Source organism: Pogoniulus pusillus, chromosome 26 (assembly GCF_015220805.1).
Source record: "Pogoniulus pusillus isolate bPogPus1 chromosome 26, bPogPus1.pri, whole genome shotgun sequence".
Classification (NCBI taxonomy): Eukaryota; Metazoa; Chordata; class Aves; order Piciformes; family Lybiidae; genus Pogoniulus; species Pogoniulus pusillus.
In genome coordinates, this window is record NC_087289.1 from 3455090 (window position 1) to 3468199 (window position 13110).

The 13110-nt window shown below is 50.7% G+C and overlaps 1 protein-coding gene across 1 annotated transcript; it reads left to right on the forward strand.

Annotated features, from left to right (window-relative positions):
- The first annotated feature begins 5312 nt into the window (after positions 1 to 5312).
- Positions 5313 to 8014, forward strand: GMNC (geminin coiled-coil domain containing). Its single transcript, XM_064165430.1, has 3 exons — positions 5313 to 5361; positions 5747 to 6009; positions 6959 to 8014. Exons 1-3 carry the CDS (start codon positions 5313 to 5315, stop codon positions 7601 to 7603), a joined length of 957 nt encoding a protein of 318 aa, XP_064021500.1. The 3' UTR covers positions 7604 to 8014.
- Positions 8015 to 13110: the final 5096 nt, after the last annotated feature.

Below are 13110 nucleotides of genomic sequence, written 5' to 3' on the forward strand. Positions count from 1 at the left end.
TCCAGGGGTGCTAACAGGGGCAGCTGAGCATGCCCCGTGCAGGGCAGCTCTCCCAGCTACGAGCTCCTCTGAACTCTGCCTCCACCCCAGGGCCAAGCAGGCACTTCCCGAGGCTGGCTGGGCCAGGATCAGGGCCAGGATCAGGGCCATGCAGCCGAGGCAGCCGGCGCAGAGCAGCTGGGTCCAGGCTGCAGGAGCACCTGGGCAGCAGCCACCCACAGCCACCACCCACAGCAGCCACCCACAGCCTCCACCCACAGCAGCCACCCACAGCCACCCACAGCTGCCACCCACAGCTGCCACCCACAGCCGCCACCCACAGCAGCCACCCACAGCCGCGACCCACAGCCTTCACCCACAGCAGCCACCCACAGCCGCCACCCACAGCCACCCACAGCTGCCACCCACAGCCGCCACCCACAGCAGCCACCCACAGCCGCGACCCACAGCCTTCACCCACAGCCACCCACAGCCTTCACCCACAGCCACCCACAGCAGCAACCCACAGCCGCCACCCACAGCCACCCACAGCCGCCACCCACAGCCGCCACCCACAGCCGCGACCCACAGCCTTCACCCACAGCAGCCACCCACAGCCGCCACCCACAGCTGCCACCCACAGCCGCCACCCACAGCAGCCACCCACAGCCGCGACCCACAGCCTCCACCCATAGCCGCCACCCACAGCCGCCACCCACAGCCACCACCCACAGCCGCGACCCACAGCCTCCACCCATAGCCGCCACCCACAGCCACTCACAGCCTCCACCCACAGCCGCCACCCACAGCCACCCACAGCCTCCACCCACAGCCACCCACAGCCACCACCCACAGCAGCCCCCACAGCCACCACCCACAGCCACCCACAGCAGCAACCCACAGCCGCCACCCACAGCTGCCACCCACAGCCTCCACCCACAGCCTTCACCAACAGCCGCCACCCACAGCAGCCCCCACAGCCACCACCCACAGCCTCCACCCACAGCAGCCATCCGCAGTGCCACTGCCTCTCTCCGCAGGGCCAGGCGCGGGGTGATGACCTGCCCGGGCTCCCTCCTGGCCCATGGCCTGGCCTGGCACAGTGTGGCAGCTGCCTTGGGCGGCCCCGGGTGGAGGTGTCCAGAGAGACTGCGGGGACTGGGCTGGTTCCGTGGGGTCCCTGCGCCTTGCCTAGGGCCGCTCCGGGCCTTGGGGTGTTCTCCAGCTGCTCCTGGCTTTGCCTGCCTTGCCGCCCGGCTCTGGGGAGGCTGCCCACCAGCCCGGCTGGGCTGCTCTCCTATCCCAGAGCCTCTGCTTCGAGGTGCAGGCCGCCTCGAGGCTGAGCCCTGTGTCTGGGCATGTGTATGAGCCACCCCAGGGCCCTTCCCTGGCATATCCTGGCCCACCGAGTCCCAAGGAAGCAGTCCTTGCCTGGTGTGCGTGGCTGGGGGAAGAAGCCAGCGCTACTACAGCACCCTAGGAAGCTCCTGGAGGCAGCCCAGCAAAGGACAAAGAGGCTAAACCGAGCCAAGGGAGACTGCACTGCGCCTCGACCCCGTTTGGCCATGCCTCATAGGGCTTGTGTTTCTTGCTGGTGAACAGGTGCAGACTCCATCAGACATGCAGGAGAGGCTTTGGTGCCCAAAGTGGATTAGAAAACGTACTGCGCAGAGCTGGGGGTTAGCAAAGCTAAAGAGTGTCCCAGGGTGTGGTGTGGATTTGGAGAGTGAACCCTCTTTAGAGTACCTCTGTTGAAAAAACAACCCCCACAATGTGGGGGATGTCAGTGATTTAATTTGTCACAGCTGCCAGCCTAACCTCGAGGAGCAACCCAGGAAAATAGGGCAACAATAAATAAAATGGAAGGCAAGTCACAGTCTCACAGTATCACCAAGGTTGGAAGAGACCTCACAGATCATCAAGTCCAACCCTTTACCACAGAGCTCAAGGCCAGACCATGGCACCAAGTGCCACATCCAATCCTGCCTTGAACAGCTCCAGGGACGGCGACTCCACCACCTCCCCGGGCAGCCCATTCCAGTGTCCAATGACTCTCTCAGTGAAGAACTTTCTCCTCACCTCCAGCCTAAATTTCCCCTGGCGTAGCTTGAGGCTACACCTCTTGGGGTTTATTGTCCCTTTATTGTGTCTTGCTAATGGGGTAGCATCACTGAGCACCCTCCAGGGGAAGAAAGGAGAGATCTCCTCCTTCTGCCAGCCTGGCCTGCCTTCGGCCCAGCCTCACCCTCAGATGGCTGCAGTGTGTGTCCACAGGCAGGTCAGGTTACCTCCTTCAACAGCCCTTGCCATGGCTGGAGGCAGAATCCTGACTGAACAACTGCTCTACTAGAAGCTTTCTTCCCAACATCCCCATCACATGGAAAGACAGACCTGCAGTGAAGAGCTGATTGTTCTGAATTGTAATTTTTTTTTCTCTGTGAAGAACTCCAAGGATGGATTTTAACTGCTGTGGAAATCTGATGTGAGTTAGAGGTGACTGTCTGCAGGCAACCTCTGTCCTTCACACACCTGCATATGGCTGTTGCAACATCTTATGCCACTGTCACAGCATTTACATCCTGACATCTCCTGGAAGTCAGGGGCTTGACATAAAACTAATACTCAGCATAGTGAGGCATTTGCAGAGGCTTGTCATTGTGGACTGTATTGCTCTGAAATCTGCACTTTCCTCTTCAGAACTGTCCACAGAAGTGCTCTGAAGCATATTTGCTTCTACACACCCCTGGGAAGCTGTGGAAAGCCCACTCCCTCAGCCAGGTATGTTGGACAAACTTGTTTCTTCCTACTGAATTTTAGAACTGCAAACAAAGCTTGAAAAAAAAACAAAACAAACAAACCCAAAGAACCAAGCTAAAAAAAAACCCACAACCAACCTCACCAGCAACAGCAGTAGCCCTGCTCTGAACGTGTGGGATGCTTCCCTGGATTCCTTCTCACTTCCTGGAACGGAACTCAGGCACACCAGTTTAATGCTGTCCTGAAGTGCGTGGAGGCTTTTTTCCCCCCTCTCTCTCTCCTTTTCTTTTCCCTCCTTCCTTGTGTTGATTTGTGGGGCCAGGATGACTTTGATTTCAGCAAGTTTGCTGTTTATTCACGTCACAAGTTTGACAGCTTTGCACCAAATCAGATTGCTGGGTTTCAGGAGAGCTCTGAGGCGTCACTGGGAGCTCCTTTAGATTAAACTCGCCTCCCCGGTCTCCCCCCCTCTCCCCCTCCTTCAGAGCCATTTAAACCTCTCTGGGGCTTTAACAGAAACGTGCTCCCAAGACCTGCCTTTCACTCTGCCACTAGCATGGTAAGTGCTTTTTGCATTTCTCTTGACCTGAAGGCAGAAAAGGAGAACGTGGTCTTTGCCTTGGGGGCTTGCAGTAGGTTTTGCACTCAAAGACAGAGAAAGAAGAGGGTTCTCCTCTACCTGCAAGAGCAGTCTCTGCTGCTCTACCTTCCCATGGGTGAGCAGATTCCCTTCTTGAGGCTCCAAGCTCTGCCGTTGCCTTGCAGAGATTTAGAGCTGCTGCAGATGGGACTTGGAGGAGGGAAAAGGGGTGAATCCAGAGACAACCTCAGGCTTTGCTGCTGTGCGGTCTGGGACTTCTGTGGAACTGCAGGGGCAGAAGAGAGTGCGAGTAGCCTGGAGGTGACTCTGCTGGCTTTGTGCTGCTTTGGAGCCGAATCAAGCCCCCAAGGTGGGAGGAACGAACTGGCCAAGGACAGCCTGGGTCCTCTCTTCACCTTAAACCCACTCAGAACCATAGTATTTACCCCAGGGATTGCAGGAAACTGAGCTGCCTTCCTCGCATACCTCGCATAGCGGAGCCCCTCTACTGCGGGGGGCTGCGGCGGGGACAGCACTGACCAGGGGAAACAGCGGCGCTCTGGGATGCCCCTGGACGAGGTTTAGGGCGGGGGCTGTGCGGGTCCCCAGGTCAGAGCTGCGAGCTCCCACCGGGGCAGGCGGCCTCTGGTAAGGGGTCCTCTGCGACAGGTACCTGGGCAAACCCCGGCTGGGACAGAAGCGAGAGGGGAACGCTTCACGGCGGAGCGGGGACCGGCCCGCGCTGCTGGGATGCTTCTCGCCGGTATGCGGCGGGGCCGGAGCTGGACTGGCACCGCCTCCCCTCGGGGCCCGCCGCAGGCTGGGGGCTGGTGGGGACGGGACGGGACGGGGGACGGTCCGCAGAGCGCGCCATCGCCACGGGCCCTTGCCTCCGCAGAGCACCGGCCGGCCGTGCCCGCAGCCGGACTTCGGCGGGGACCCGGACTTCGGCGGGGACCCGGGCTGCGCCTGCCCCTGGTCCGCCCCCGCCGGGGTTTCCAAGGAGACCTGGGCTGCCGTCTGCGCCGCGGAGTCGCCGCACAGCCAGGGCCGGCGGGAGGCTCGGCCGCCTGGTAAGTGCGCTCCTGCTGCCGCCGCCGTCGGGGGCTGGGCGAGAGACGAGGAGCGAGCTAACCCCTCGAGTCTGCTCCTCCCAGGGCAGTCCTGCAGCCTACAGCTCGGTGCCCAGGACGCGGCGTGGCGAGGAGACCAGCTGTCCTCTCAGCTCTACCGAAACAAGCAGGTAAGGTGCTCCGTGCCCCTCAGCTTGCCTCCCGAGGGTCCTGAACTCCCTATCGTGTAGCACAGCTTCTAGGCTGGTTCATGGCACTTCTGCCTCTCACTGGCACGTGTGTGTGAAGCTGCTGTATTTGGGTGGGCTTGGTTCCTTGCTTGAAGTATTTGTCTCCCCCACGTTGTGTGCTGAAGATGGGGTTCCACAGTGATAGCTCTTCTCTTGAGCGTATTGCACCAGCTGCCTCCGTGCTAGAGCAGACCATGGGCATGACGTAGGAATCCCTCAGGCTCTTACGATGCAGGTCCTCGTGTGCACACATGTGTATCCTCCTGAGTCCAGCAGGGTTAACTTCGTGAGAAATGATTCCATCAGGATCAACCATTTTGACGTACAAGAGTTTCCTTTTTACTTTATTTTCTCTCCTCTTTCCTTTTTTTTATAAATCCCATCAAGGGCCAGGAGAAACTCTGAACAGTCCTAGATAAAGGAACCCTGAACCTGAACAAATATCTCTGATCAAATACTTGAAGTCATATCTTGACACAGCTGATGGGTATTAATTTCCTAATGCAAAGGCCCTTGGAATCTAGACACCAGTGTACTTTTTGCTCTACTTCAGTCATTTTAATCTGTGCTTTTCATCCTGTGGTCACCAGATGCCTGGGGGTCCTTGGCAGATGATCTTTTGTCCTCCTAAAGGATTCTGCAGACCTATGATCAGAAGGCAAAAAGAAATATTTGTTAATATATAGAGTTTCCATGAAAAAAGTGTTGGGCATCTGCAAATCAACACCAGCCTGTTCAGATCGTGGGACCAACCAGGCGTTATCCCAGCTCTGAATATGTTTTGGCACAGTAGGGTCCAGGACTGGAGAGATCACTGAGTACTACTGTATCACAAGGAAGGGCAGCTGCATCTTCCTTCTGTACTTGATGTACTTAAGTTTTTAGTCTGCCTCTCCTCCTTTTGCTCATAAGCCATCCATAAATGGGAGTGAGAGGGGTGCAAATGGATGCCTACTAGCAGCTGCTGTCATGCCCATGACTGTTTCTGGATGTTAACAGGGCTACCTGTGATTCTTTTCTGTCATTTTCCCCATGGTTTCAGTGTTTCTTTTCAGAGTAATCTTCTTAAAGTCTCACTAAAGAATAAAGGAAGTCAAAAGTGAAAACTGAACAATCATGCCACTTAGATTTACAGAGACAAGAGGCTGGAGGAGGTTGGTTGAGCTCACAAAGCAAACACCCAGATCATCAAATTGAAGCAGCCTGTACCATAGGGCAGTTGCTATTAAGTTACAGAGTCAACACCTATTCATCAATAATCTCTATTCCACAGCTTCAGGATACCTTGCTTCAGAAGGAAGAGGAACTTGCTAGGTTACATGAAGAAAATAGCAACCTCCGACAATACCTGAATTCTGCCCTGATTAAGTGCTTGGAAGAGAAAGCCAAGGTATTGTGTTCAGAACTGTTGTACAGATGTGTGGGGGAGAAAAAAGGTGAATAGGTACATGTCACTAAAATATATGGGAAGTCTAAGAGTGCAGACAACCTGCAACATGAGATCTATTTAACTTCACAGAGCTGCCAAATTACTGGTCATGGATCTAAGGTGACAGATTCCTGCAGGAATGACATCCTATCAGCTCTGACTGTGGAGACAATATAGCTCATGGCATAACTTCAGTGTAGTCTATAAATAAGTGAAGTTTATAAGCAAGGTAAAATGATTCCAGCTAACACATTTTTTTTTTCTTCAATGACAAGTTCAGCTCTGCACATACGTTTCTTGAATATTTTGTCAGCTGTCCCTTTTGATAAGGATTAATTTTTCCCTTTTTTGGGATGTTTTGAGTGCTTTCTGATACATGTTTCATTGTGTCACCTTCCAATGATGTTTGAACCATTTGAATGAGAATATTTGTCTTCTATTTCCTCCAAAACTCAAACTCGTAAAGTCGTGTGGGTTTTTTAGGAGCCGAAATACAAAGTGAAACGCTTTAAGTAGGATGAAACATTCTGTTAAGCTCAGTGTGAAGGCTGCTACAGCCCTCACCATGTCGTGCTCCCCTGATAAATGCTGCTGGCAGCAGCGGCACACAGAAGGGCTGTGCAACCAGGTGGGAGCTCTCCTTTCACACCGTCCTGAATGAGAATGCCATCAAAGCACAGACCTTGTTGACGTTGTCAGATTCTTCTCTTCCAAGCACTAGGTTGTTGCAGAGACTCTTACACACAAGATAGTTGATCATATCCATATGTTTAAGCACGGGATGGAAGAAAAAGTGTTTAAGGATCATAGCAACCATCTTGCACATCTAAAATCTGAGATCAGAAACACCTTGGTTCCAGGTAACTAGAAATTCAGATTTCAACCTTCTCTCTCCACCTTTTTTTTATAGAAGCTGCTATCCTGCCACGGGCAAAAGAATGGTGCTATTTTCAAATCCACCAAGAGGAGATTAAAAGAGGACCACTGCTTTGCTCCTCAAGAAACCCCTCATGCTTCCAAAGCTAGAAGGAGCCTCTTTAATCAATTCACTGCCTGTGAAGAGCAAGCCAGCCCTGCTGTAGACAGCTGGGTCTTGCAGACTTTAGGATTAAAAGATGTCAACACTATTGATGAAACTTCAGCTAACTACAGTGCCCTGACCTCAGACCTTGGAAAAGACAGGTACAGCCTGAGCCCTGGTGAAGCAACAGACTATGACCATAGTGAGAGAGTGGCAGCAGCTTATAGCTGCAGCCGTGTGCCTCCAGCCAGCAGCGGTACTCAAGCATGCAGTGAAGACTCTTGCTTCCTTCCTCAGTTTTCTTCAGCACCATGTGTCTCCTCATCAGTGCCAAGTGTTTCCTCCCTCCCAGCCTGTGGGTTGCCTTATTTGGCTGGGAGTTTGTCACCCAATAAAACAGAAGTGGCCTTCACCACATCTCTGAGTCCTCACCGCAACGTGAGAACGCACACCTTCCACCAAGGACAAGCCTTTGTGCGCAGAGATGATGATGGAGGGTGGAGGTTCACCTGGGTGCCCAAGCAGGCTGAATAAAGCACCTGCTTTGAGGGTCAGTCATAGGGGATATAGGAGACAAACTTCATCTTGTATTTGATATGAGTTCTGGCATCAAAAATGAGCCCCTTAGGGCTTTGTCAAATGCTACTGTATCACTCCTCATTCCCTCCCAGATTTTCACAAGTATGGCTCCAGATTGCACCAAGACAATTATCTGCCCCAGACCAGATGTACAAATTGAATCCACTTTGCTTGTGCCTGTGTCAAGGAACATTCTTTCACTTGCTTCATGGTTTCCCTATCATCAACTGGTAGTTTCCAGGCTGGAGTGCTTTTAGCTTTGATAATCACTCTGACATGCACCAAAGTAGAAAGCATTTTAGGAATACAGTTTGGAAATGGCACCTCTCTTACAGGTGACAAAGCATACGTTGGAGGCTGAGGATCAGCAGTTTGAAATGATTTGTATCTCTCTTGGCTACACAAATTGCCTTGGGCTAAGGCAGCAATGGGCTGACCTCCCTGCTGCTGCATGGTGCTGCCATATTCTTTGATGATGCCTCAGAATAAGCAGGATTTGCTTCTGTTGCCTGGAGGCTACTTAATCACAAGGGGATTTTCTCAAGGTGTCATTAGGAGACTAATGTGTTTACTGCATTGTGTTTTAAAAGTGTTTTTACCTGTCAGATAAAATGATTTTATAATGTTTGAGCCCTGGAACAGGAACTAGAATTGAAGGTGCTGTAGGGACCCTGCCATCACCAGCCAAGGCCTTCATCCAGTGTATTAATAGCAGAATTTTTTTTCATCTGTGGGTAATGTCCTTTTGGAGCACTTCTTCTGCAAAGGCTGCATGCCCTTTGCCTGCAGCATCCCACAAATCTTTTGATGGATTTTATTCCATGTTCACCTGCCTTTGTTGGAGAGAGCCAGTCCTGGCTTTGCAAGCAATTACTGTGGCTCCAGTGGGACATTTTTGCAGCATCAAGAGCTGCAGTTGTGCAACTGGAGATTTTCTTTCTAGGGAATAACTTCTTGACCTCTTTGTCCTGATATCTGAGATCACACAGAGATTTATCAGCAATTAACATCAGCCTAGAGTTAGGACTGCTTCCTCTTCCCATAACTCCATGCTCCCTATGGGAAATGTTTCTCCTCATTTGGGGAGGCTCAGTGGTTAGAACATGTCTATGGGGAACCACAACCTTCAACACCAGCTCATGTCTCTGTCAGGCAGTAGCAGTCTGATGATGAGACCATCACTGCCTTGACAATGCTTAAAAATTCTATGGAGAGAAGGTGCTCAAGCACTGCATGAAACTTGACTTTCAGTAACTCTACTAATGATGTGAAGTCAACTGACATGAAGCAAGCTCACCTGTCATGTTTTGCCTTACCTTTGTTTTCTGTTTTACAGTACTTTGATGCCTAAGTATTGGAAAAAGAGTGGTTTGATTATTCTTGCTTACAGAATGGTCCCAGTGACATTAAAGAAACACTTCAGTAAATGCCAGAATTGAGGATTTCCTTCCAGTGGCTTGTTTTCCTATAGAAAATGAAATAGTCCTATATTTTTAAAGGATAAGGGAAAAAAAAACTCTTAAAGACTCTGACGTGCCTTAGAATTGGCAATATTTGGGATTCCCCATCAGGAGCAGTAGTGATTCCCCAAAAGACTTTTAAATAAACAAACTCTGTTGTTTTTCTGAGTAGTTATTTTAAAGTCAGCCCTGGGGCAGGCTTACACAATAGGTAATTGGAAAGCATTGATTGTAGGCATTATTGCACTGGATTTAAAACAAGACAGAATAAACAATGCCCATGGAATAAAGACAAGTATTTGGGAGTTTTGTATAGTCAGTAAAAACATGGCCAGCTGATGGAGGCTACTCAGATGAGACCACTGTTTGTGTAGCACTTTTCAGTGAAAGCAGAAGCAAACTCCTGTCCTACAAACAATTACTTTCTTTCTCAAGGTACTCCATCTCTCTTCATCTCCTCATGTCCTACTATATAAAGTTGCACTGAAGAAAATACCCCTGTCACTGGAGTTCTTACTGGGGTGTGTGGCAGCTTAGAAGATGCCTGATCTTAATGTGAGGTGGTGGAGTCACCATCCCTGGAGGTGTTCAAGAGAAGACTGGATGAGGAGTCACTTAGTGCCATGGTCTAGTTGACTGGATAGGGCTGAGTGCTAGGTTGGACTGGCTGATCTTGGAGGTCTCTTCCAACCTGGTTTGTTCTATGATTCTATGACTGGAGACCTGGGGGGTAAATAGCATGCCAGGAATAGACAGCATGGCCAGAAGATTACACCAACTCAGCTGCAGATGCCACATCAGTACAGAAACATCTGCCTCTGTTTTCTAACCTTATTGAATGCTGCTACTTGCATATTCCACTGTTACAAACTCAGCAGCAATAAGAATTACATTTTCTTGTCAGCAAACAGGAATTTTTTTTTCCTTTCTTTTCCCCCCACCCCTTTAGAGAAAGAAGGAGCAAAAAAAGCTTTCCACCTGTTTGACGTTTCTCCTTTCCACATTCTTCTATCACTGCATGTGAGAATGCCTCCTGCAGAGAGCCAGAATAGAAGTGCCAGATCCTTGGTACAACCTCCAAGTAGGGCTTCAGTAGGAATGAACAGATGCTTTAAACTTTGCCAGCTTTTTGAAAAGGAGTAACTGGGCCCTTGTCTCATTTCAAATAAATTAGAGATGTAAGTGAATAGCTCAATGAATAATTTCCCTGAATGAATCATCTTTCCCTGTAGATTCCTGCATTTTACTCAGCATGAAGGTGTTGAATCCTGGGGCAGGGATTTTTGTCTAAAGCTCGTTTAGGTAGAGGGCCCCACGGTGCTGTCCTGGCAGCTGATGGGTACTCCTGACCTGCAGGTGAAAACCTAAAGTTCTGGCTTAGATAACTGCTTGAGCAAAGGTTTCTGCGTTAGTGGTGCTGCTGATCACAGTAGGAGAAGGAGCACATTGGAGAGGAAACAGAAATATCTCAGAAGCATTTTAGCAAATAGCTGAGGGTAATTTGGCTTTCCCTGGTGGCATCATTTGAACTGCTATTTCCTGAGTCATCACGAAGAACAATAGAATCATAGCTATTCTGTGCCTAGCACTAACCCACAACAAGCAGGGTAGAACCAAGGTGAGGAATGACACCTCTCTGGGGCTGGGTTTTTTTTTGTTTCTTTATAATACTCCAGCTGAGCTCAGTGTTGCAATGCTCATTCAGGGCAAATCCCAGTGACCAAATTGTTCCTTTAGATAAGTGTTGCTCAGTTGCGCACCCAGACATGCAGCCGTCGAGTCCCGCTTCCCTGGCAGAGGCCTCAAGCCCTCGCAGGTGCATCGTTCCGCAGCCGAGGGTGCATCGTTCCGCAGCCGAGGGTGCATCGTTCCGCAGCCGCGCTGCCGGCCCGCTCGCTGCCTGGCCCCGGGCCCTGGCCAGGGTCCTGAAACGGCCGCGCCGCACCCTGCCCTCGGTGCGCAGGTGCGGGAGGCTCCGAGGGGGCAAGCAAGCGTCCTGCTCACTGGAGCCAGCCCGCAGCAGCGGAGCCCAGCGCTGCGCCACCCGCAGCGGCTAAGGTGGGCGGAACAGCCCTGTCCCGTTACCAGCGGCTGCCGGCGCTCGCAGGACTCTCTCGGGCAGGGTCTTTGGGGGTAGAATGACTTTGCTTTAACCTCTAGGTAGTACCTGCCCAGCGCCGTGCCTGCAGTTAAGGGACGGGGAGGAATGCTGTGTGCGCACAGGGCTGCATCCCCGGCAAGCACAACTGACAGCTCACAGGTACGAGCAGTGCTGGGCTGCCCTGCCCAGGCTGGGAGGGATCTGAGTAACTGGCAAGCTCATTGCAGAGGCTGCATGCATGACCAGGTTTTCTGCTACATATCACAGTGTGGGGAGAAAGTGTTCTCCTGGAAGTGCAGTATTTTCCCCCCAAAGAAGGAGATTATCAACTGGGACAGAGAAACCAGGAAACCTGTGAGACCTTTAAGAAGCAGCATCATTTGTGACTTCTGAAGCACTGCATGCTTTACTGAGTATCAAGCTTGGTAACAGAAAGAGTTATTACTAGAGAATTAAGATGTTAATCACTCCTTGTTTCAAGATTGTGTAGACTATCAAGACAGCACCACAGGCTTCACTGTACTGGAAACTGTATTCAAAATCTTAAGCACTCCACAGAGAACAGAATCCTCATTACTAGAGATTCCCAAGCAGCCTCCCTCTTTTCTAAAAGGTTTTCCCATGTTACACTACTATAAGGAAGACCTGAAATAAAGAAAGAGTTTCTCTGCTTTCCCCCAACATTCACTCTGGAATTACACGGCAGGATGTTGGTAAAATGGCTTTTAGTAATCAACTGAGGATAGGCTGAGGGAGCTGGGATTGTTTAGCCTGGAGAAGAGGAGGCTCAGGGCAGAGCTCATTGCTGTCTACAACTACCTGAAAGGAGATTGTAGCCAGGTGGGGCTTGGTCTCTTCTGCCAGGCAACCAGCAGCAGAACAAGGGGACACAGTCTCAAGTTGTGCCAGAGGAGGTCTAGGCTGGATGTTAGGAGGAAGTCGTTGGCAGAGAGAGTGGTTGGCATTGGAATGGGCTGCCCAGGGAGGTGGTGGAGTCACCATCCCTAGAGGTGTTCAAGACAAGACTGGATGGGGCACTTGGTGCCATGGTCTGGTTGACTGGTTAGGGCTGGATGCTAGGTTGGACTGGATGATCTTGGAGGTCTCTTCCAACCTGGTTGATTCTATGATTCTATGAACAGACACAAACCAGTAAGAACTACCTTGCTGCTGCTGCTCTCCTGTCCTTTGTCCATCTAGCCCTGTTTGCAAGCCATTGGCACAAATTGTCAGCTTCCCAAAATGGCAAAAATAAAAGGAAAACAGATGCAGCTAGACAGCTTCTAGGCAGATCCAGGTGTCCAGAAAAGTTGACATCTCTTTTAGTTCTAAAACCACACTGCTCCAAGATGTGCATAACTCCTGTTTCACACTGCTGATCAGGTCTAGACAGAATCCTGGCCTGACAACTCTGTAACCCAGTTCAGACCAGTTAATGGTACTGTAAAACAAGAATCCAGCTCAGCAATATTCATTCAGCAGTGATAACTCTTGCAGCCACATTGAATTCCAGTTACTTTGCCTGTTATGTGGAATGAAACAGACCAAATAAGAATGGCAGGATCCCTCCCTGCTTCAAGAAACAAGGCTAATAATTTTAATTACCCATGGGTGAGGAAATATTTAATGATACCTTTCTGCAAGTGAATGGAGAAGTCCTGATTTAACACTGGTGCACATTGTTTAAAGCTGCCAGCTTGAGTTTTCCTTCAAAGATTGATACGAACCTGGTATTTGGTGTTTTCCTTGCCTTACCTGAAGCAATCAGCAGTACTGCTGTAAGGTGCCATGTTCCTCCACAACAATTGCTTCATTTCAACAGAAGTATTTTGCTGAAATAAATGGGTCATTTCTACACTCTGCAAAAAAACTGAACTAACCCACTGGAATCAGCATGAGTT